Below are 17306 nucleotides of genomic sequence, written 5' to 3'. Positions count from 1 at the left end.
AAAAGTACATTGAGAAAGTCTTCTTCACAATCTTGCATCATGCAATTACTCTTCTTACCATTATATATGTGTTGATTTAATTTCATATGATAAAGCATACTTGTAATGTGTGTAGGTCTGATTGTTGATGGGTTTTGTCTGTGTAGGCCACACTATAAGCTAGGCCTCTCCTCCCTATTGGCTTATTATTTCTCATCTCTCTTGTGACATCTCTGCTCTTAGCCCCTGATGTCCAGATCGATGTTTTCCAGCCTGGAATAAAGAGATTATCTCCAGGCGTACTCTCTTACAACCAAGCTCAGTTTCTTTGGATGTTAAATGATTCAGTGCTCACTTACCCATTCTCATCTGGCCCAAATCGGTTTCCAGTGTAGCTGCAGGGGAAGGAAGCAAGAACTGCAGAACAATCTCTCTTTATGGATTTTTCTTTCTTTTTTAAAAGGGTGGCTTACTTTTTTTTTATTTTTTAGGCTTGATTGTGTTTATGGGGTGCGGAAGCGGGGTTTATCTGGGTTTGTGACATAACGGACCCAGGAAGAAGCTCGTTGTAGTCTCTTCCCAGCTGTTTAACTCCCAGAATTTTAAAAGATGATATCTTCATTTACACTGAAATTTCAGCATTGCAACTTTGCAGATATTGTTTATACTCAAACTGCAACAATATAAACTAACTAACGTTTAAAAAGTGAAATCGCAATCAAGCACCTCTTTAATGTCAAAACAAGAGTTATGCATTAAATGATACTAAACTATGCCCTTGTTATTGACTAGTGCCATAATGGGCAAATAATATAATATAATGTAATATAATATAATATAATATACACCATCAGGGCAACACATGTGACTAAATTATACAAACACAACACAAAAACCCATAACATTATTGATAATACATTTTCAAAAAAGGAATATTATTATTTATATAAAAACAAATAAGTAAAATATAATGTATAATGTATTAATAAAAAATAAAATGTAAACATTTTACTATTTAAATAAAATATAATGTCATACTTAATACATTTTACTTCAACAAAATATTTACAGAAATTTACAGTAAAATTACATTTATTGTGTTATTTATTTTATTTAATTAATTGTACAAGATGTAGGGTCAGTCAATTTATAATTATTTTTTTTAGAGTAAAGACTTACATTGTTACAAAATGTTTTTATTTCAGATATATGCATTTCAGAATACTGGAAATATAAAGATTTTGACAAAAATATAAAGCAGCTGTTTTAAAAACTGGTAATGATTTCTTGAGCAGCAAATCAGCATGTTAGATTGATTTCTGAAGAATCGTAACACTGAAGACTGGAGTAATAAATAATAAAAAACAACAGCAACAACAACAACCTGTCAGGAATAAAACATTTTAAAATATATTCAAATAGGAAACAGTTATTTTAAACTAAATAATATTTCACAATATTACTGTTTCTACTGTATTTTTGATCAAATAAATATAGCCTTGATGAGCATAAGAGACTTATTTTTTTAAATAAATAGTTAATAATAAATAGTTAATAAATAATAATAACAATAAAAATCTTACCCACCCTAAACCTTTTAATATTTTATATAGTTACAAAAATTTTACTGTACATTAAAATTACAAAAAAATAAAATAAATTAAGTTTGCTAAACTTTCAAAAGTCAAAGCAAGACATCAACAAAAACACTGAAAAATAGAGTAATTTATTTTAGATATGAACCATGCCTTGGTCCAATATAATTTATCAAGGTTTGTACAGTGATAGTCACCTCACAGAGAATAAGACAGGAGATACTGTGAATCATGATCACTGTAATTTTCAAGTCCGTTAAAATAGTTTCCACATAACACTGCTGCTGTTCTTCTAAGTTAGAGTATAAAACGCATTGATTATGAATAAATTAAGCATATCTGCTGACATACACGTAAGCATACTGTATGTGCACTATATGTCATACTGTGAGCTGTAAAAACACATTCTGCAATATATTCAGATAAATACATACAAAATCATTCATAAGAGCAGACATTTTTATCAGTCTCTGATCAACAGACCCCGAATGTGAGACTGACTCGAAGATGCTCGTAACTCGTCTGAACAAATCAGCTGACACAGTGTGTCGTCGCCTGTGAACTGTGTCCATGAGGATACAGTGAGTCCATGAAGCTCATTTGCTAATGATGAAGATTTAATGTGCACTGCTACCGAAGATAATTGACCCTAACAGTATCTATACACTGCCGCATACAGATTCGCACGTGCACAGACATTTTGAGTGATTGTTCTTGATTGCATGAATATTATTAAAGGCATAGTTCACCCAAAATTGACATTTCTGTCATCATTTACTCAGCCTCGTGTTGTTTCAAACCTGTATGATTTTCTTTCTTCTGTTGAACATTAAAGCAGATATACTGATGGATGTTGCTAAACATAATTGCTGGTAGCCATTGACTTCAATGGGTACCATTAGGGTTACCAATATTCCTCAAAATATCATCTGTGTTCAACAGCAGAAAAACTCAAACAGGTTTGGAACAACATGAGACTGAGTAAATGACAAAATTTAGTTTTTTGGGGTAAACTATCCTGGGGTGGTGTTGGCGTAGTAGATAAGACACATGCCTTTTGGTGCGAGAGAACCGGGTTCGAATCCACTGTGAGACACCAATGTGTCCCTGAGCAAGACACTTAACCCCTAGTTGCTCCAGAGGCATGTGAACTCTGACATATATAGCAATCGTAAGTCGCTTTGGATAGAAGTGTCAGATAAATGTATATGTAATTTATTTTATTTTTCCAAATGCATTAATATACCCTCAAAGACATTACAGGTGAGACATCATTTGCTAACATAAATGCATGTGGCCTTGTATTGAAATAACATTTTGCTGTAAAAATGACATTTCCTTTTCTTCTCCTTAGCATTCGGTTGGTCTTAGAAGCAGACAAAAATATGATATTGGCACAAATTCACAGTTGTTACACTTTGCTTAATGCAAATGCATGATTAAAACATCAATATATTTTGCATTATTTTATTATATCTTGGGTGTTATTTTCCACAAAGTGACGAAACCCGAAACCTTATTTGTCCATGGGTTTGAAAACTGAAGTTTGGTGATGGTAGCACCAACTAATGGGTGGTGTTTCTCAACAAACTGAACAAACATTATGACCCAATACTGCCACTAAATAATGCAGAATAAAATGCATTTAGTCACATAATGAGTAAAAGATCCATCCCAAATGTATCAAAATAGGATGAAAACAATGACACAAAGCCAATTTTGAGCAATAAAAATTGAACCATGTTGAATCCTAAAGAAATTCCATGCTTTAACCTCCTCAAAACAGCTTTTCACACCACACTTCACTCCATCATTGTAAACACTGCTGTTAACCCCATGTAAAGATTGTCATTTTGAAGCAGGTTTAGCGCCATTTTTTTTCTACCCTGGGTTATGAAAGCCTTCTTCTGTGCGGTTAACTCTACATTATGTTGTCAGACTTGTGCAGTGTGAAATGATGCATTATTACAATGTTATGACTATTGTAGATGCTCTGCAACAGAAACCCGACCACGTGCCTCATATTCTTGTGCTTTGGACAGTCACAGAAACACTGTGTGCTGTATAAACAGTTGTCAAATGGTGACAGAAAACAAGTGAATTGGTTTAAAGAAAAGATTGTTTTATTCTTACCTTCATAGTCTGAAAAGTCCATTCAGGAAAAACTTCTTAACTGCAGTCTCCAATATATAATATGAGGATGCTCAATGCTAAAGCCGTCATGTAAACAGGTCGCAAGCTGCATTTGTCCAATCAATGACACTGACAAATATGCAAATAAGAATGTTAACCCGGGTTTTGGGAACGGACAGTGTGAAACATCAGTTTATGAATACACAGGATTAATTCTTAACATTTATGAGCAATTAACAATGTGAAACCTAAAACAATATAACCCAGAATTCCTTTCCCTCATGTTTTATAATAACCCAGGGTTAACAATTTTAAATGTGAAAGGCCGTGAAGTTTGTATAAGGAGTTGAATTTTTTCTTTTTTTTCAGTTTCATAAGACTGACACTACTACAGAAACACAGTTGCAATATTTTTGCTTTCTGAAATACTCTGTCATTGATTTCTGCGTGAATGACATACCAGCAATACCACAAACAGAATGATAAAGATGAGCTTTGGAAATCTGCAGCATTATGTGAAATGCAGTTTGTTTAAACATTTACAGTGCATGGGTCTAACAGTATGAGACCTTGAGTGTTGTCTTTTCTTTGTCTTAAATATTTCAGAATGCTAAAACTTAAATGAAACTAAAAAAAAAAAAGAAAAAAAAAAGGTAACTCCAGATGGTCTCAGACTTTTGGACTCCACATGCAGTCAAGCCATTAAAAAATAAAAAAATAAAAATAATAATATTTTGGATACTTCTTTTCATGACAATTCTTTTTTAGTGAATATATTTTAAAATGTACAATCAACAACAATTCCCTTCAGAATGATTGTCTGCGTTTCGATGCACTTGCACGCACAAATTTTCCCACAATACACTTGCACACTTGGCAAAATGGCAAAATCCAAAAGCAGCTCTTCATGTCCAACAAGGTGCGGCAAAAAAAGAAAAATAATATTAATAATAATTACAGACCAGTAATACTTTAGAAGTGCCTCCCAGGCATGTTGTCATTGAAATGTGAGTCTTGTATCAAACAAATGAGGAGAATCCCGTGGCCGGGACCTTGGCGGAGGTGCCCAGGCTGCTAGGGGGCCTGTACAGGTTGTGCTGGCTGTGGTTGTCAGAGGTCAGCAGTGATGGGGTGGGAGTCCGGCTGCCCTTGGGCCTAAACAGAGAGCCCTGGCCCTGGGGCAGTGGGGATGGATTGCTGTGGGGCATCAGAGGTGGTAACGGTGGCAGCGGGGGCGGGTGGGGACGAGACTCTTGTTCTGCCACCATGTCAGGCTGGGTGTAGCCGTACGCCGGAGGACGAGAGACGCCCTTCTGTTGCCGGCGCCAGGAATTATAGTAGGTGGGGTCACTGATGTAGTGGTTGACGAAGGAGTGGGTCTTTTGCCTATTTGGATCCAATTCATATTCGCTATCACTGCCCTGCAATTGAACAAGGAAAAAAAAATTGGGTTACACTTTCACTATCTGTATTAGATTGTATTTCTAAAGCCTATTTTGGAAATGTGCATTGTAGCCGTTTTCAGTATTGAAAAAAAAAATGCTAAAAGATAATAAAAAATATATTATTCAGCAAGGAAGCATCAGATTGATCAAAAAGATTTTTACATTCTGAAAGATTTCTAAGATTTATTTGATTAATTAATTTTTTACTTTCTATTTAACAAAAATTCCTGAAAAATGTATCATGTTTCCACAAAAATATTAAGCAGCAACTTTTCATCATTGATAATAATAATAAGAAATGTTTCTCAAACAGCAAATCAGCATATTAGATGGATCATGTGACACTGAAGACTGGAGTAATGATGCTGAATTTAACGCCACATAAAAAATTACATTTTAAAAATATATTCACACAGGAAACAGTTATTACTGTATTTTTGATAAAATAACTGGTAAGCATTAGACATTTGAATGATATTATGAAGAAAAAAATAATATTATAATTGTAAAAATATCAATAATATATTCTATTCTTTTAAATACTCTCGTTAAAAAGTTGTACGCTTTGATTTCTATATGAATCAATAGAATACTTATTTTTTAGACTTTCTGAAGGATGTTTTGCATTCTTCTTTTGGAGCTTGATGCTCACTATGGACTGTTACAGTATTTACGGAAAAGAGTTGCATGAATAGTTTTCAAACGTTCTCCTTATGAGATCCACAAAACAGTAAGAGAGCATATAGATTTGGAATGGCATTTGGTGAGTAAAGAATGATTAAATATAATTTACGGAAGAACTACGTTTTGTTTTAATTAGAAGGATATGAATGAGGGTTCAGACTACTCTAAAGAGTCCTATAAACACTACTAGACTAGACTACTAAACAGAAACTACGGCCTCACCCAAAGCACTATTATTTGTTATGACAGGGAAATTTCAGTCATGAGAATTCATTTAAACCATTTTTCCCTTCCTATCCGGTGCAATGCATAGAAATGAGACCAGTGGCCTGGAATGAGACGAGCTGCATTGGATTGTAAAAGAAAGTCAATTTTTATAATCAATTTAATGTATTTGCAGAAATAATATTTTAGCATAAAAGGGCATTTTGGAGGCCCATAGGAACATTTTCTCCTTTTCAAAGCTATTTCAAGAGACTTAATGGAGTTCTCATCTTTTAAGTTTCATCTAAGTCTTAAATATTTCTTTTTAAATTTAGACAAATGAGACAATAGCTTATGTACAGTAACAGGAATGATCTCCAGGGGAGTCAGGTAAGATTGATAGTGTTTTTTTTCCCCCTTCGTGAGAGGCAGAAGACTTAAGCAAACATCTCCATTTGCTCTCCATTTAATCTCATTGCTGTCTAAAAGAAACAATTCAGATGTTAAAAGGAGTTCTTTTGTGTTTTTTTCTTTCGTGTGGGGGGTGGTCTTCAGTGTTTTGTGTGTTAAAACACTTCATTTAAAATGTTAAATTACATCCACAACCCTGCTGACAGTAGAAATGTGAAGTATAAATAATATAGGCAGCCAAGCGAATCTCTGTATTTACGAGTGAAATGTAATAATCACTGAGACAGATCCGTTAGCATTTGATTGAACTGAGAATAGTGGGAATTTTATCCCAGAACAGAGGCAGGTGGTTGGGGGGAAGGGATGGCAAGTACAAGGGGATTTGTGTTGTCAGCCAAAAACTGAAAGTCGTTTCAGAGGCAGAGCAAGCTATTAGTTTTTGATTAAAGATTATGAAGATAAACATTTTTTTTTTTCAATTGCAATAACATGCACTGATGAATCATGGATAATAAGTTCAAGAACAGTTTAAGTAAATAGCGACCAGATAACATCAGAAACTAAAATATTTTAAGAAAATCATTGACCTTGTTGGGGTGAATCACCTGTGAGTCAGACACTTCTGAAGGCTTCTCGGTCAGGCTGCTGCTCTCGGCTGGGACCAAGTCGTTGTATTTGATGCTGACGTCTTCATCAGAATAGTGCAGGCTGCCGGGACTTGGTCGTGGTGGAGATCTAGAGGAAACCAACACAGAGAGAAACACTTTAGAAGTCATTTAAAATCAACATATGCTGTTTTGAGATTTGTAAGTATTCACAAAAAGTGAATAGAAAAAGTGAAAGAAAGCACAATGAATATTTGTTTGTAGAGAAGCAGAAAAAGGTGTAAACATAACAGTGAAAAAGCTGTTCATCTGCACTTCCTGCCAATGGCTAACACTCTGGCGTCTAACACCGCATGTTTTTTACTGAATCATCTCTTTTCATCTTCTCCAACACGGATTTGTGTGACATTAGTAGCTACAAATTGCAGTGTCACCTTTATCTTCTTTTCTTCATTTTATAAGAGGTGGCAACCAGCATCAAGGTGAAATAACAACACACTATGCTGGAGAATGAACCAGATAGTGAAAGCTGCTGGGTTATTATCATATGTGTAGTACTAATGCCTCATTTTTCATTTGTCACAGTTGTCGTCAACACCAGTTGCAACACTCCAGGGTCAAGAGATTTCATCCGGTTCCTCACAACAAATAACTGCATAGTTTCAAAAGACATGGACCACTTTAATGATACTTCCACGGAGTCTTTCTTTGATACAGACAGCAAATAATCCATTAAGTGTGAACTAGACTATGCAGGGGTTTAAAAGACATCACAAGGAACTCATAGAGGCCTAATGATGCCGCATCCTCGTGGATCAATTCTCAAAGCTGATTTTGATCGGATGAGTCCAGGAGAAATGACGGATGACTAGCTTTCTGAAGGGAAAGGGACCGCGAATCAACCCCCAGTTTCAGTAGCAACACGGGGTTGGACTGTACTTCTTTGAACAAGTTCACTTGTTAAAAAGAAAGGAAGAAGGATCACTGTATGGCAGGATGGGTTTACTTGATTTGCCATAATGAGGTCTGATATATTCTCAAAGCCAAGGTCACTGGAGATGTGAGCTTTTGAACTGAGGCTGCTAAGCTGCCCTGCTTCAGTACATTACTTCAGTTGGCTTATAAATCAAGCTGAAATAAAACACATGGGGATGAGGCTTCAAAAGAACCAAGCAGGAAGCTAATGAGTTAAGGAATATCTGATATGCAAGAGAGTTAATAATAAAACATGGCATATCCCAGCCAACAGAATCAATGGTGAAACAAGGATGCATTGTTCAACCTGAAAATGAATAAGAGGACCATGTGCTAGCTAGTATACTAAAGGAAAGCCTTGGTGGTGGAGGGGCTGTCCCAACAAAAATCAGGCCCTTGGGAATAAAGCAAGAGCACTAGGGGGAAGGGAGGGTTATGACATTGTATCTGTTTAAAATTCAGAGTAGGCTGAGGTTTGACGAAGGTTGAAACAGAGAGGCGGAGCCTCATCAAACCGCCCCCAACACAACTCAGCAACCAGAAAGGTGCTTCAATCATTTATGAGCGCTGAGGTCTTCCATTCTTCTTATTGATCCTCATCCTTCGCCTCTATCTCTCCCGTCCCATTCCAAACCCTTTCCTACATTCATCAAAGATATTTCTTGTGGCTCCATCTTGATAGGAGCTCATTAGCAGAACTGTGTGCATCCAATGTGGAAGTCCTTCACTGCCCAGGCTCTTTGATCTCCATCCTGGGCTCTGCATCTAGGCAGAGAACCAGCACAAACCCCCTAGCACATTCCAGTATAATGGGCCCAGAGCGGCTTCTCCAATTACCACCAGAGGAAGCTGGAAGCAGACCCATCCCTTCATCCAATTGAGTTAAGTTGCCTGCAAAGTCCTTCAGTTCATAGACTATTATTGCACACTGTTCATGCAAATATCCTGTTCATGCAAATAAGTCCAAAAAAAAGTATCTGTAGAAGTCCTACAGTACTACAGTGGGGTGTACGGGGAGGTCTGAGCTCCCCAACTGAGGCCTGAACTCCTTCAAAGGAATGAGATAAATGTATAAAACCATTTTTAATTTAACATGTTACATTGGAAATGTACAGTGTTCAAACAATGGTTCACTAATGATAGTGAAAATATGCAAGACCTGGTCACATTTGCCCAATGTGGTAACTATAGCAAAAGTAGTCGCTCAAGCATTTTCCAGTGCAATAACTATCTGAATGGTCATTTAATTTTTGCAGTGTCACAATGGGTAGCTCCACCCACCAAAAAAATCTCATTGTACAAAATCTTGGTTCACAAATTACTATACATCAAATTGTCTGAATGGCTTGCACTGTGCAGTGTGAAAACATGGTTCTGGTTAGGACATAAATGTTATGATCTGTATTAGACAATACACTGACAAAATGTATTGTCATGATCAATCAGTCACTTTATTGTAGATAAGAAAATAAGAAAGTCAAAGACATTTGGCTAAATGTGCTAACAGTGACAAAAATATGTAAGTACATAGGTTAGTACTTTATTCCAACAGCACCTTTAGAGCACATGTCACTGTCTTGAATATCTTTCTTTTAGTCCTTAATCTACAGGGGAGACGGTATGTCTATCATAAATATGGTCTGCTCTAAGCTCAAGAAAATGTGAAGAAAGATGCTTTGTTGAAGTAGCTTACATAATGGTCAATTTACACAGAATGCATTTTGAATGTCAATAAGACACAAAGGAGGGGGTCTGAGTGGTCCAACTTTCACAGTCTGGTGTTTTCTTTTAGCTGACAGATTGCAGTTGGGGATTTGAAAAGAGCGACTGTCATTAAAATCCATGCCAACTCGATCCATTTAAAGGATGCCTGAAGTAGAATTTTAAATCAACAGCCGGGCCTAAGCTCTATGTGTGGACAGAATACATTCCTCTCTAGCTCTTTTGTTTGCACGCATTTGGGAATTAAACCCATTGTGCAAACAACGGCCTGAACAGCATACTGACAGAGTTTACCTCAAAGAAAATTCCAGAAAAAAAAAAAACATATTAGCAGAGCAAACTATTCCACTAGATACTGTTCGAGCCTGTTGTACACTGTTTGTGAAGTGATATCACTGTATGTTTCTTATAAATGGAAATTGTGATTCATGCACACATACTAACCGGGTATAGATTCCGTTCTTACGACAGAAGGAATTTTTGACCGAAAGTCGACGGTTGTTGAGCTCCAGGGCAGGGAAGCGTCCTTCATCCAGGCGTACCATCTCTCCATGGGAGAGGGGCAGAGATGTGCAATTCGAATGGGCACCTATAGACAAAGAAAAGAGGACGACTTATGATTATAAACCTATCCATATTTATCTATCCTTCCATCCATCCAAATATCCAGTTTCATTCATGAATACATCAAATTACTATGTAAAATTGGGCTTTACATTATCTAGCCATCAAACCAATCATATATTCATCCAAATAAATAGATGCTTATCTATGTAAATTAAATTTTACTTCACTTCGCTGTTGACATAAAAAAATGTTGTGCATCTAATCTAACTCTGTGGTATTTTCACGCAAATTCATCTTTCACTAGGTCTGCCAGTCCAGAACTTGAACCACTAACCTCTAGTTGTGTGGCTATGGGTTTGCCCTCGTTGTGTACATGACCATGGCAGCGAAGCAAGTCAAATCTCACTAGGTCATACAACATGCATCTTCTTAAGTCAAAAGACCTCTTATCTCAAAGAGTCGAACTGAAGTGTGATTTCAAGGAGGTGAAGAGCGCTGTGACCTCTTCGCCTAAACGGACAGTGTGATCTCCCACCTTGCAGAACTTCTGGCCTCACTAGACTACAGTAAAAACAAACCGGCACCAATAGATCAGGACCGAACAGGGTCAGGCGGGTGGGGCGTATCTTGAGAGAAGCCTTTTGTGTCCAACACAAACACTTCCTTTGTGCTACTCACACATCCACAGCCCTGTTTACTGACCCTGGCACAGCACTAAACGCTGACCAAGCTCAGAAGCAGCCATGTGAGAATCCCTCCCACACACCGAGATCAGCCTGCAACCTAACCTCCCCAGACCGCCAAGCAGAAAGTTGCATCATGCATGGAACTAGAAAGCACTTTCTTGATCTGGCAAGCGCTAATGTAACTGGTTGTCTTTACGCAGCATTTTGGAATAAATGTATTTTAAATCAATCCAACTGGAAACAACAGTCTGTCAAAATGTGAAATTTGCTCTTTTTTTAAAAAGGCTGTGACACACCAAGCTGATGGTCGGTCGTTAGCCAATGTTGGTCCATCGTTTAGCGCCTGTCAATGCAAGTTTTTTGCAGTGTGTTCCACATTGTTGGCCCTAGTGGTACCCCGTTGGTGGATTTTTAAAGTTAAATAGGCATCAGTGAGTAAGATCAATTTGATTGGCTGTTCAACTTCAAACTAGTGCACAAGAAAAGTGATGTGATGAAAGCAGAAGTGAGGAAAGCAAGCAAAGGATGACATCAAGAGGACACACACAGAAGACTCTTTAATTTTAGATCTTCATGTTACTTTTCAGAAATGTTTGGCCATGTAGAAAGTGAAATCCTAGTTTTGGTTTCTCTTTCTGACTGATTAATACAGACTACTGCCACCTGCTGGTATGGAGGGTTATTGAATGTACATGCTTGCAGTCTTTTTCCTGTGATCAAGCTCAACTTTCTGGCCCAGATGCACACAATATGAGCTTACAACACAGTCGACTTTTGTCGCCCCTAATTCTTTTATGTTGGTTTGGTGTGTTGTGGCCTTAATGGTTTGTGGTCCATTTCATAAGTGGCAAAACCCACAGAGTTTTGTGTGAAACTACTCAAGAATAGTGAGAAACGACTTGATTGTCAACTTCTTTCCTAAGCTGAGACAAGACATGAAATGATAAGTGATGTCATTTTACGTGAAGCTGCAGAATGCCTCCCACTGAGACAGCAAAATGAGTCAGCAATCAGGTTGATAGTAATGACTACAACCAACTGAAGCAAACAGATGCTGCGATTGATCCTTTGAGCCTCTCTCAAGTGGAAAATCACTTTTTCTTTTTTTTTTTCCAGAGCACCATAGCAATGATCACTAGTGATGGGGAAATGGAGCTAAATTTGAGTCCATTTCAATTTAGTTGTGTCAGTTAGCAGAGAAGGACAGGGCAATCAGAGTAATTGAAAGATATTTTGGATCTATTTAAAGTGTTTTTGGCTTATCAACCCACCTGAGTCTGTTTTCTTGGTGTATTTTTTGCTCTGCCCTCGTATGATGAGGATGAAGATGATCAAAAGGATGAAAATGAGGCCCACGAGAGCAATAACCACCAGAAACCACCATTCCTCATAAAAGGGGGAGACCTTTTGGGCTGGTAAAAGAGAAAAGAAGCAGAAAAGTGGGTTTGCACAACGTAACACAAAAACCATTTAGACTTTCTGGTGTGCTAGTTTACCGACCTGATATTGAAGGAGAAGGAGCACTTGGAGAACCATAGCCATAGTCATTCACCGCAATGACACGGAAGTCATAGGTGACCCCTTCTCTGAGGGTATCCAGGTTAAGAGTGTATGATGTCACCTCTTTAGGGATGTCTTTGATTAGAATATCCCAAAGTCCTTCATCTGTTGATGGCAAGAGTGCCATTATCCCTTCTGTAACAACCTTTAAAGCTGCGTTTCTGAACAATTTCTGCTGTTTTCCTTTTAACTTACCAGATGGCCTTGCTTCTATAACATAGCGTGTGATGGGAGCCCGTCCTGGGTCACCGCTGGACCAGTGGAGAGTAAGGGCTGTGCCGTAACGAGAGATAAACGGCTCACCAGGGGGCCCTGGAGCACCTGTGTCACAGAATATGGCAATAAGATGCTAGTGGGGCATAAATTACATACTTCAGCTTTGGATTTGAAGATATTACAATATGGTGAGGCAACAAGACCTTCTCCAGGGCCTGTGGTGATGTTGGCCTCGATCTCCGGTCCATAGGTAAGGGTTTTAGCACGGATGCGGAAGTTGTAGGTCACTCCATCTGCCAGATCCTTGATTTTCATCCACAAGGGGGTGCTGCCCTTCACATCCGCAGTGACAACCTTACTGACACCTGAATTGTGAGGAGAGGAGTCTGTAGAGGAAACACTCAAACTCTAGATACCATGCTAGAGTGAAACACTAGCAGTGACATATACAAACACCCATCATTACACTGCACTGTAGCACTGCACTGATTTTATAATATAATATATAATATAATAGGACCAGTCATAATGACATACACTACTGTGCAAAGGTTTGAGGTCAGTAAGATTATTATAATTATTTTTTTTTAAAGCAACCAATACTTTTATTTAATCAAGGATGCATTAAATGGATCAAATGTGTCAACAAAGGAAAAGGTGTCTATTTTAAATGAAATCAATAGAAATTATTTCAAATTGTAATAATATTTCAAATCACAACCATTAGTGTTTCCAGGTAAAAAAACAAAAAACAAAAAAACATTCAAATAAACTGTAAATGTGCAAAGTTCACATGTTTTCTATCATTTAGCATATACTTCTGACAAATGCCTATAACGATGCACTTAATTCTATCTTTTAATTTATGCGGAATCAAAGGCAAACACTAAAACCTGAGCTGACATTACATTTTCAAACTATGGTTTGAAAGCATAGTTGGGCCTTTGCCTTTGAGGCTAATCCTTTAAATTCTGAGATACTGCCATTGGTAAACAGCAGCCCATCACATTTGTTTTCCCCAAAAGGCTTGACCACTCTGGAGCTATTATGGAACCACAGCAATTCTTTCTCTGATCACAGTTGCAGTGGAATGTGGCCAATGCACCACTCTTGGCAATTTTTAACCATGGCTTGCTCAATAACAGGGTAAAGGGAGAGAACGTAACAGAGGAATGGCATTCATTAAACCCCAAAAGAAGCCTCATCTTGAACACATTTGTAAAAGCAAATTTTAGATGTTCATAAGCCTTTAAAAAGCATGACGGGCCTAAAAGGATGTAAACCAGCTGCTCACTGTTAGTTATCATTTGCTCAGCTAAAGCTTTTAGTGTGGTGTAGTTTCTCACCATCCACAGACGTGCAGGGCTCATAGACCACACGGTATCCTTCCACGATGCCGTTGGGCTGCTTGGGCTCACCCCAGGACATGTTGACCGAGGTGGTGGTGAGTTCACTAAAGTGGATAAAACTGGGAGCGCTTGGAGCTGAGGAGTAAAAGAAGATCTCATTAAACCCTGAACATGATTTCATTAAAGTGCATTTTGATTGAGTGATTTCAACAGATCTAGTCAGGGCTCAAAATGAACAGTTTCCAAGTGCCAAACGCAAGTAAAAAATTGACCTTGGTGAGTAAATAAAACAGTGACTCACAGTTGGCGGGAAACTTTATTAGGAACTTTAACATAATGCATGGTATAAATCCATTTTTAAAGTCAATAATATGAATCTTGCTGAAGTAAGTGATGTGAGTCTACTAAAGTCAAAATCTGTTCTGTGCCTTTTGACAGGTTTACTACAGACAAAAAAAAACTCACAATAGCTTTTACCTCAGGCAATAAAGGTATCAGGATTTCACCATGGGTGTCTCAGGATTCCCCCCACCCCCCTCAAAAACACATTTGTGGAATTCTCTTGCCAGCCACATCACCAAGATTTTTCAATATCTTGAAGAAGTCTCTCATGCTCACCAAGGCTGTATTCATTTGATCAAAATATAGTAAAAACTGAAATATTGTGAAATAGTATTGCAATTTAAAAACAAAAGTTTTACTTCAGTGTCACATGATCCTTCAGAAATAATTCTAATATGCCGATTTCCTGCTCAAGAAACTTTTCTTCTTATTATTAGTGTTTAAAACCATTGAAACTTGCTTGAAAACAGTGGTACATTTTTTCATCTTTACAGCCATTATTGATCAATTTAATGCATCCGTTGTGAATATAACTGATAAACAGTGTTTTTATATATACATTCAAACCAAAAATTATTCAAACAACAGATATATTTTTTTACATTTTTACTATTGGGTGCAGGGCACTATAGTTCATATATGTAAGTAAGGATAGCAAAATAAAGTAAACTTTGACATACTACGCCCAAAAATTCTACATACAGTGGACTACCATTAAAACTGCTAAAAAAAACATTGGGACCAAAAATTATTCAGAAACTTTCACCTGGCCATGTTTTTTTTAAGCATTATCTGACAGTATCAAGATGAATTTGTTCTGACACTGTTTAACTCTGAGTAACTGAGAGCTTGTCATATATTATCACAATTTGTAAAACTATAGTGAATAAACTGTGATAATGTTTGAAATGCTGAAGGTGTCTGAATAAATTTTGGTTTGACTGTATATACTGTATACTGTAGGGGAGTTTGTTTGCCTTCCAGAAGACTGGCACGGGGGCTTGTGTTGGCTAATCTCCCAGTGTCTTAGTGTAAGCTGAGCCAAGACGCAGTCTCGCTTGTACTGTTCCAATTGTTTCTTCCTCACTATACTGTCACAGTCTTTAAGGGAGCGGAAAAGGCTGAATTAACTTTTCTCAATCGCTTGGAACGCAGTTCTCCTTATGCTGACCTGCCAAAAAGCACTTCCTCAATATGTGGACCATTTTCTCTAACACAGTTCCCAGCTCCCCATCCTAAACATACCAATCCTGCACACTAACCCCCAATAATCAGAGAAAACCCATCTCCTCCACCCCCTAATGTCACAGCCCTGATGCAATCCGTATGATGTGATCCGTCCAATTGAAAATTAATAACCTTTTCAGCAGGGAGCTTTGGGAAAACGGTAAATTCAAAGACCTAGAATATTTTCCCAAAACGTTTCAGGCTAAACGGGATTAGTATGAAGGTCACTGGTTATTGATTGATGTATTTTGCATGGACTTGTGTCCAGCGGCTCACCTGCTTGCTGAGTGCGCCCTCTGGTGGGCAGCGAGCGTGGACCGTCCCCCGCCGCGTTGAAAGCAGCCACGCTGATCATGTAGGTGGTGTAGCCAGTCAGGTTCTTCAGCTTCACGCTCAGCTCCGGCAGAAAGAGAGTGCGGAGTCGCTCAGTCTCATTCTGCAGCTGAAACTCCCAATAATAAATCTAGAAAGACAGATCACAAATCACACAAATGTATCATTTCAGAAGATGTAAATCTGATGGGCTATCAAGCTTAATATTTTAGAGCAGCGGTCCTCAAACTTTTCAGACTAAGTCTTAGCATGTCTGATTACATCAGTCTATCAGACTACGTACCACTTAGTCACCTAGTCATTATTCTGTTCCAACAGAATAGAACAGAAGAATGAGGCCAAGAACGATAACTTTATGATGCCCGTCGCTTTAAATCATATAATCAGTACCTGTATGGCCGAAGAAGTAGAAAAGTTCTGAATTCAGAATACACAAAGACTAATAAAAAATAATATTAGTATCAGTGAAATTTACATAAAATGGTAATTTACATAAAATGCTAATTTACATACACTATGATACTGATCCACGTCCATAGATGGCATGCAACGTGTACGGTAACTCCAGAGATGCTAATGCTAGCTAGAACAACTCAATGCACATTTAAAACGCATATACTATTTTTCTGTACCAAAATATGTGATATATGAGCTGTTAAGTTGCCTATATCTGTTTATTAACTTGTTCTTCTGTTTCTGAAGTTGTTTGTTTAAGGCCTAATTCCTGTGGATTACGTAAACAGCCCTTCCACTTAACATGCATACTGTTGAAAAAACAAGTAAAATGCTGGTTCAAAAACGTGTGCCTGAATTTTTGACTTTTTTTCATCTTTACCTGCTGAACAGATTAATTCGTACAATGGATCATAAGTAAATATCCACTTTACCTATTTTATAAAATTTCCCACTACTACTATTTCGGATGTCAAAACCGCCGAAAACAATTCAATGAGTGAGTAAACTGCTCTAATAAATCACACTGAGGGATTGTTTGCAGAACATAGTTTTTAGCAAAAAATGAAAAATATTTTTTGCCATTAATTTAGACTACAACTGCATTTTGAGGGGCCTGAAAATGCACACTTTTGAAAACGTGTTTCAAAGTGCAAGTTTTTGAAAACAATACAGTTATCCTCTGTGTAAACTACAAAAACGTGGATTTGTGAAAACACTGACTCAATGTGCATGCATAGTACATGTTCAGTTTAAAGGTATATGCACAGACATGTAGGTTTTGTTTTTACAAAGTGACTGCCAACTACTGGCCTGGCAT

At 37.5% G+C, this 17306-nt stretch overlaps 1 protein-coding gene across 5 annotated transcripts in view; it reads right to left on the bottom strand.

Moving 5' to 3' along the window:
* Nucleotides 1-2779: 2779 nt before the first annotated feature.
* LOC127953276 (protein sidekick-2-like) overlaps nucleotides 2780-17306 on the bottom strand; it is a 115691-nt gene continuing 101164 nt past the window's right edge. For 2 of the 5 annotated variants that reach the window (XM_052552300.1, XM_052552335.1), the window contains 9 exons: nucleotides 15977-16163; nucleotides 14129-14266; nucleotides 12986-13168; nucleotides 12762-12887; nucleotides 12507-12671; nucleotides 12278-12418; nucleotides 10198-10342; nucleotides 7039-7186; nucleotides 2780-5128 (listed from right to left, as the gene is read on the bottom strand). In XM_052552300.1, coding sequence (XP_052408260.1) covers nucleotides 4727-5128; nucleotides 7039-7186; nucleotides 10198-10342; nucleotides 12278-12418; nucleotides 12507-12671; nucleotides 12762-12887; nucleotides 12986-13168; nucleotides 14129-14266; nucleotides 15977-16163 — 1635 coding nt within the window. In that variant the 3' untranslated portion in view covers nucleotides 2780-4726. The remainder of the gene's footprint in view (nucleotides 5129-7038; nucleotides 7187-10197; nucleotides 10343-12277; nucleotides 12419-12506; nucleotides 12672-12761; nucleotides 12888-12985; nucleotides 13169-14128; nucleotides 14267-15976; nucleotides 16164-17306) is intronic. The other 3 variants (XM_052552310.1, XM_052552320.1, XM_052552328.1) reach the window with 3 other exon arrangements.

The sequence above is a fragment of the Carassius gibelio genome, chromosome A3, assembly GCF_023724105.1.
Source record: "Carassius gibelio isolate Cgi1373 ecotype wild population from Czech Republic chromosome A3, carGib1.2-hapl.c, whole genome shotgun sequence".
Lineage (NCBI taxonomy): Eukaryota > Metazoa > Chordata > Actinopteri > Cypriniformes > Cyprinidae > Carassius > Carassius gibelio.
Note: the sequence above shows the minus strand (reverse complement) of the source record. Positions and strands in the feature narration are given on the sequence as shown.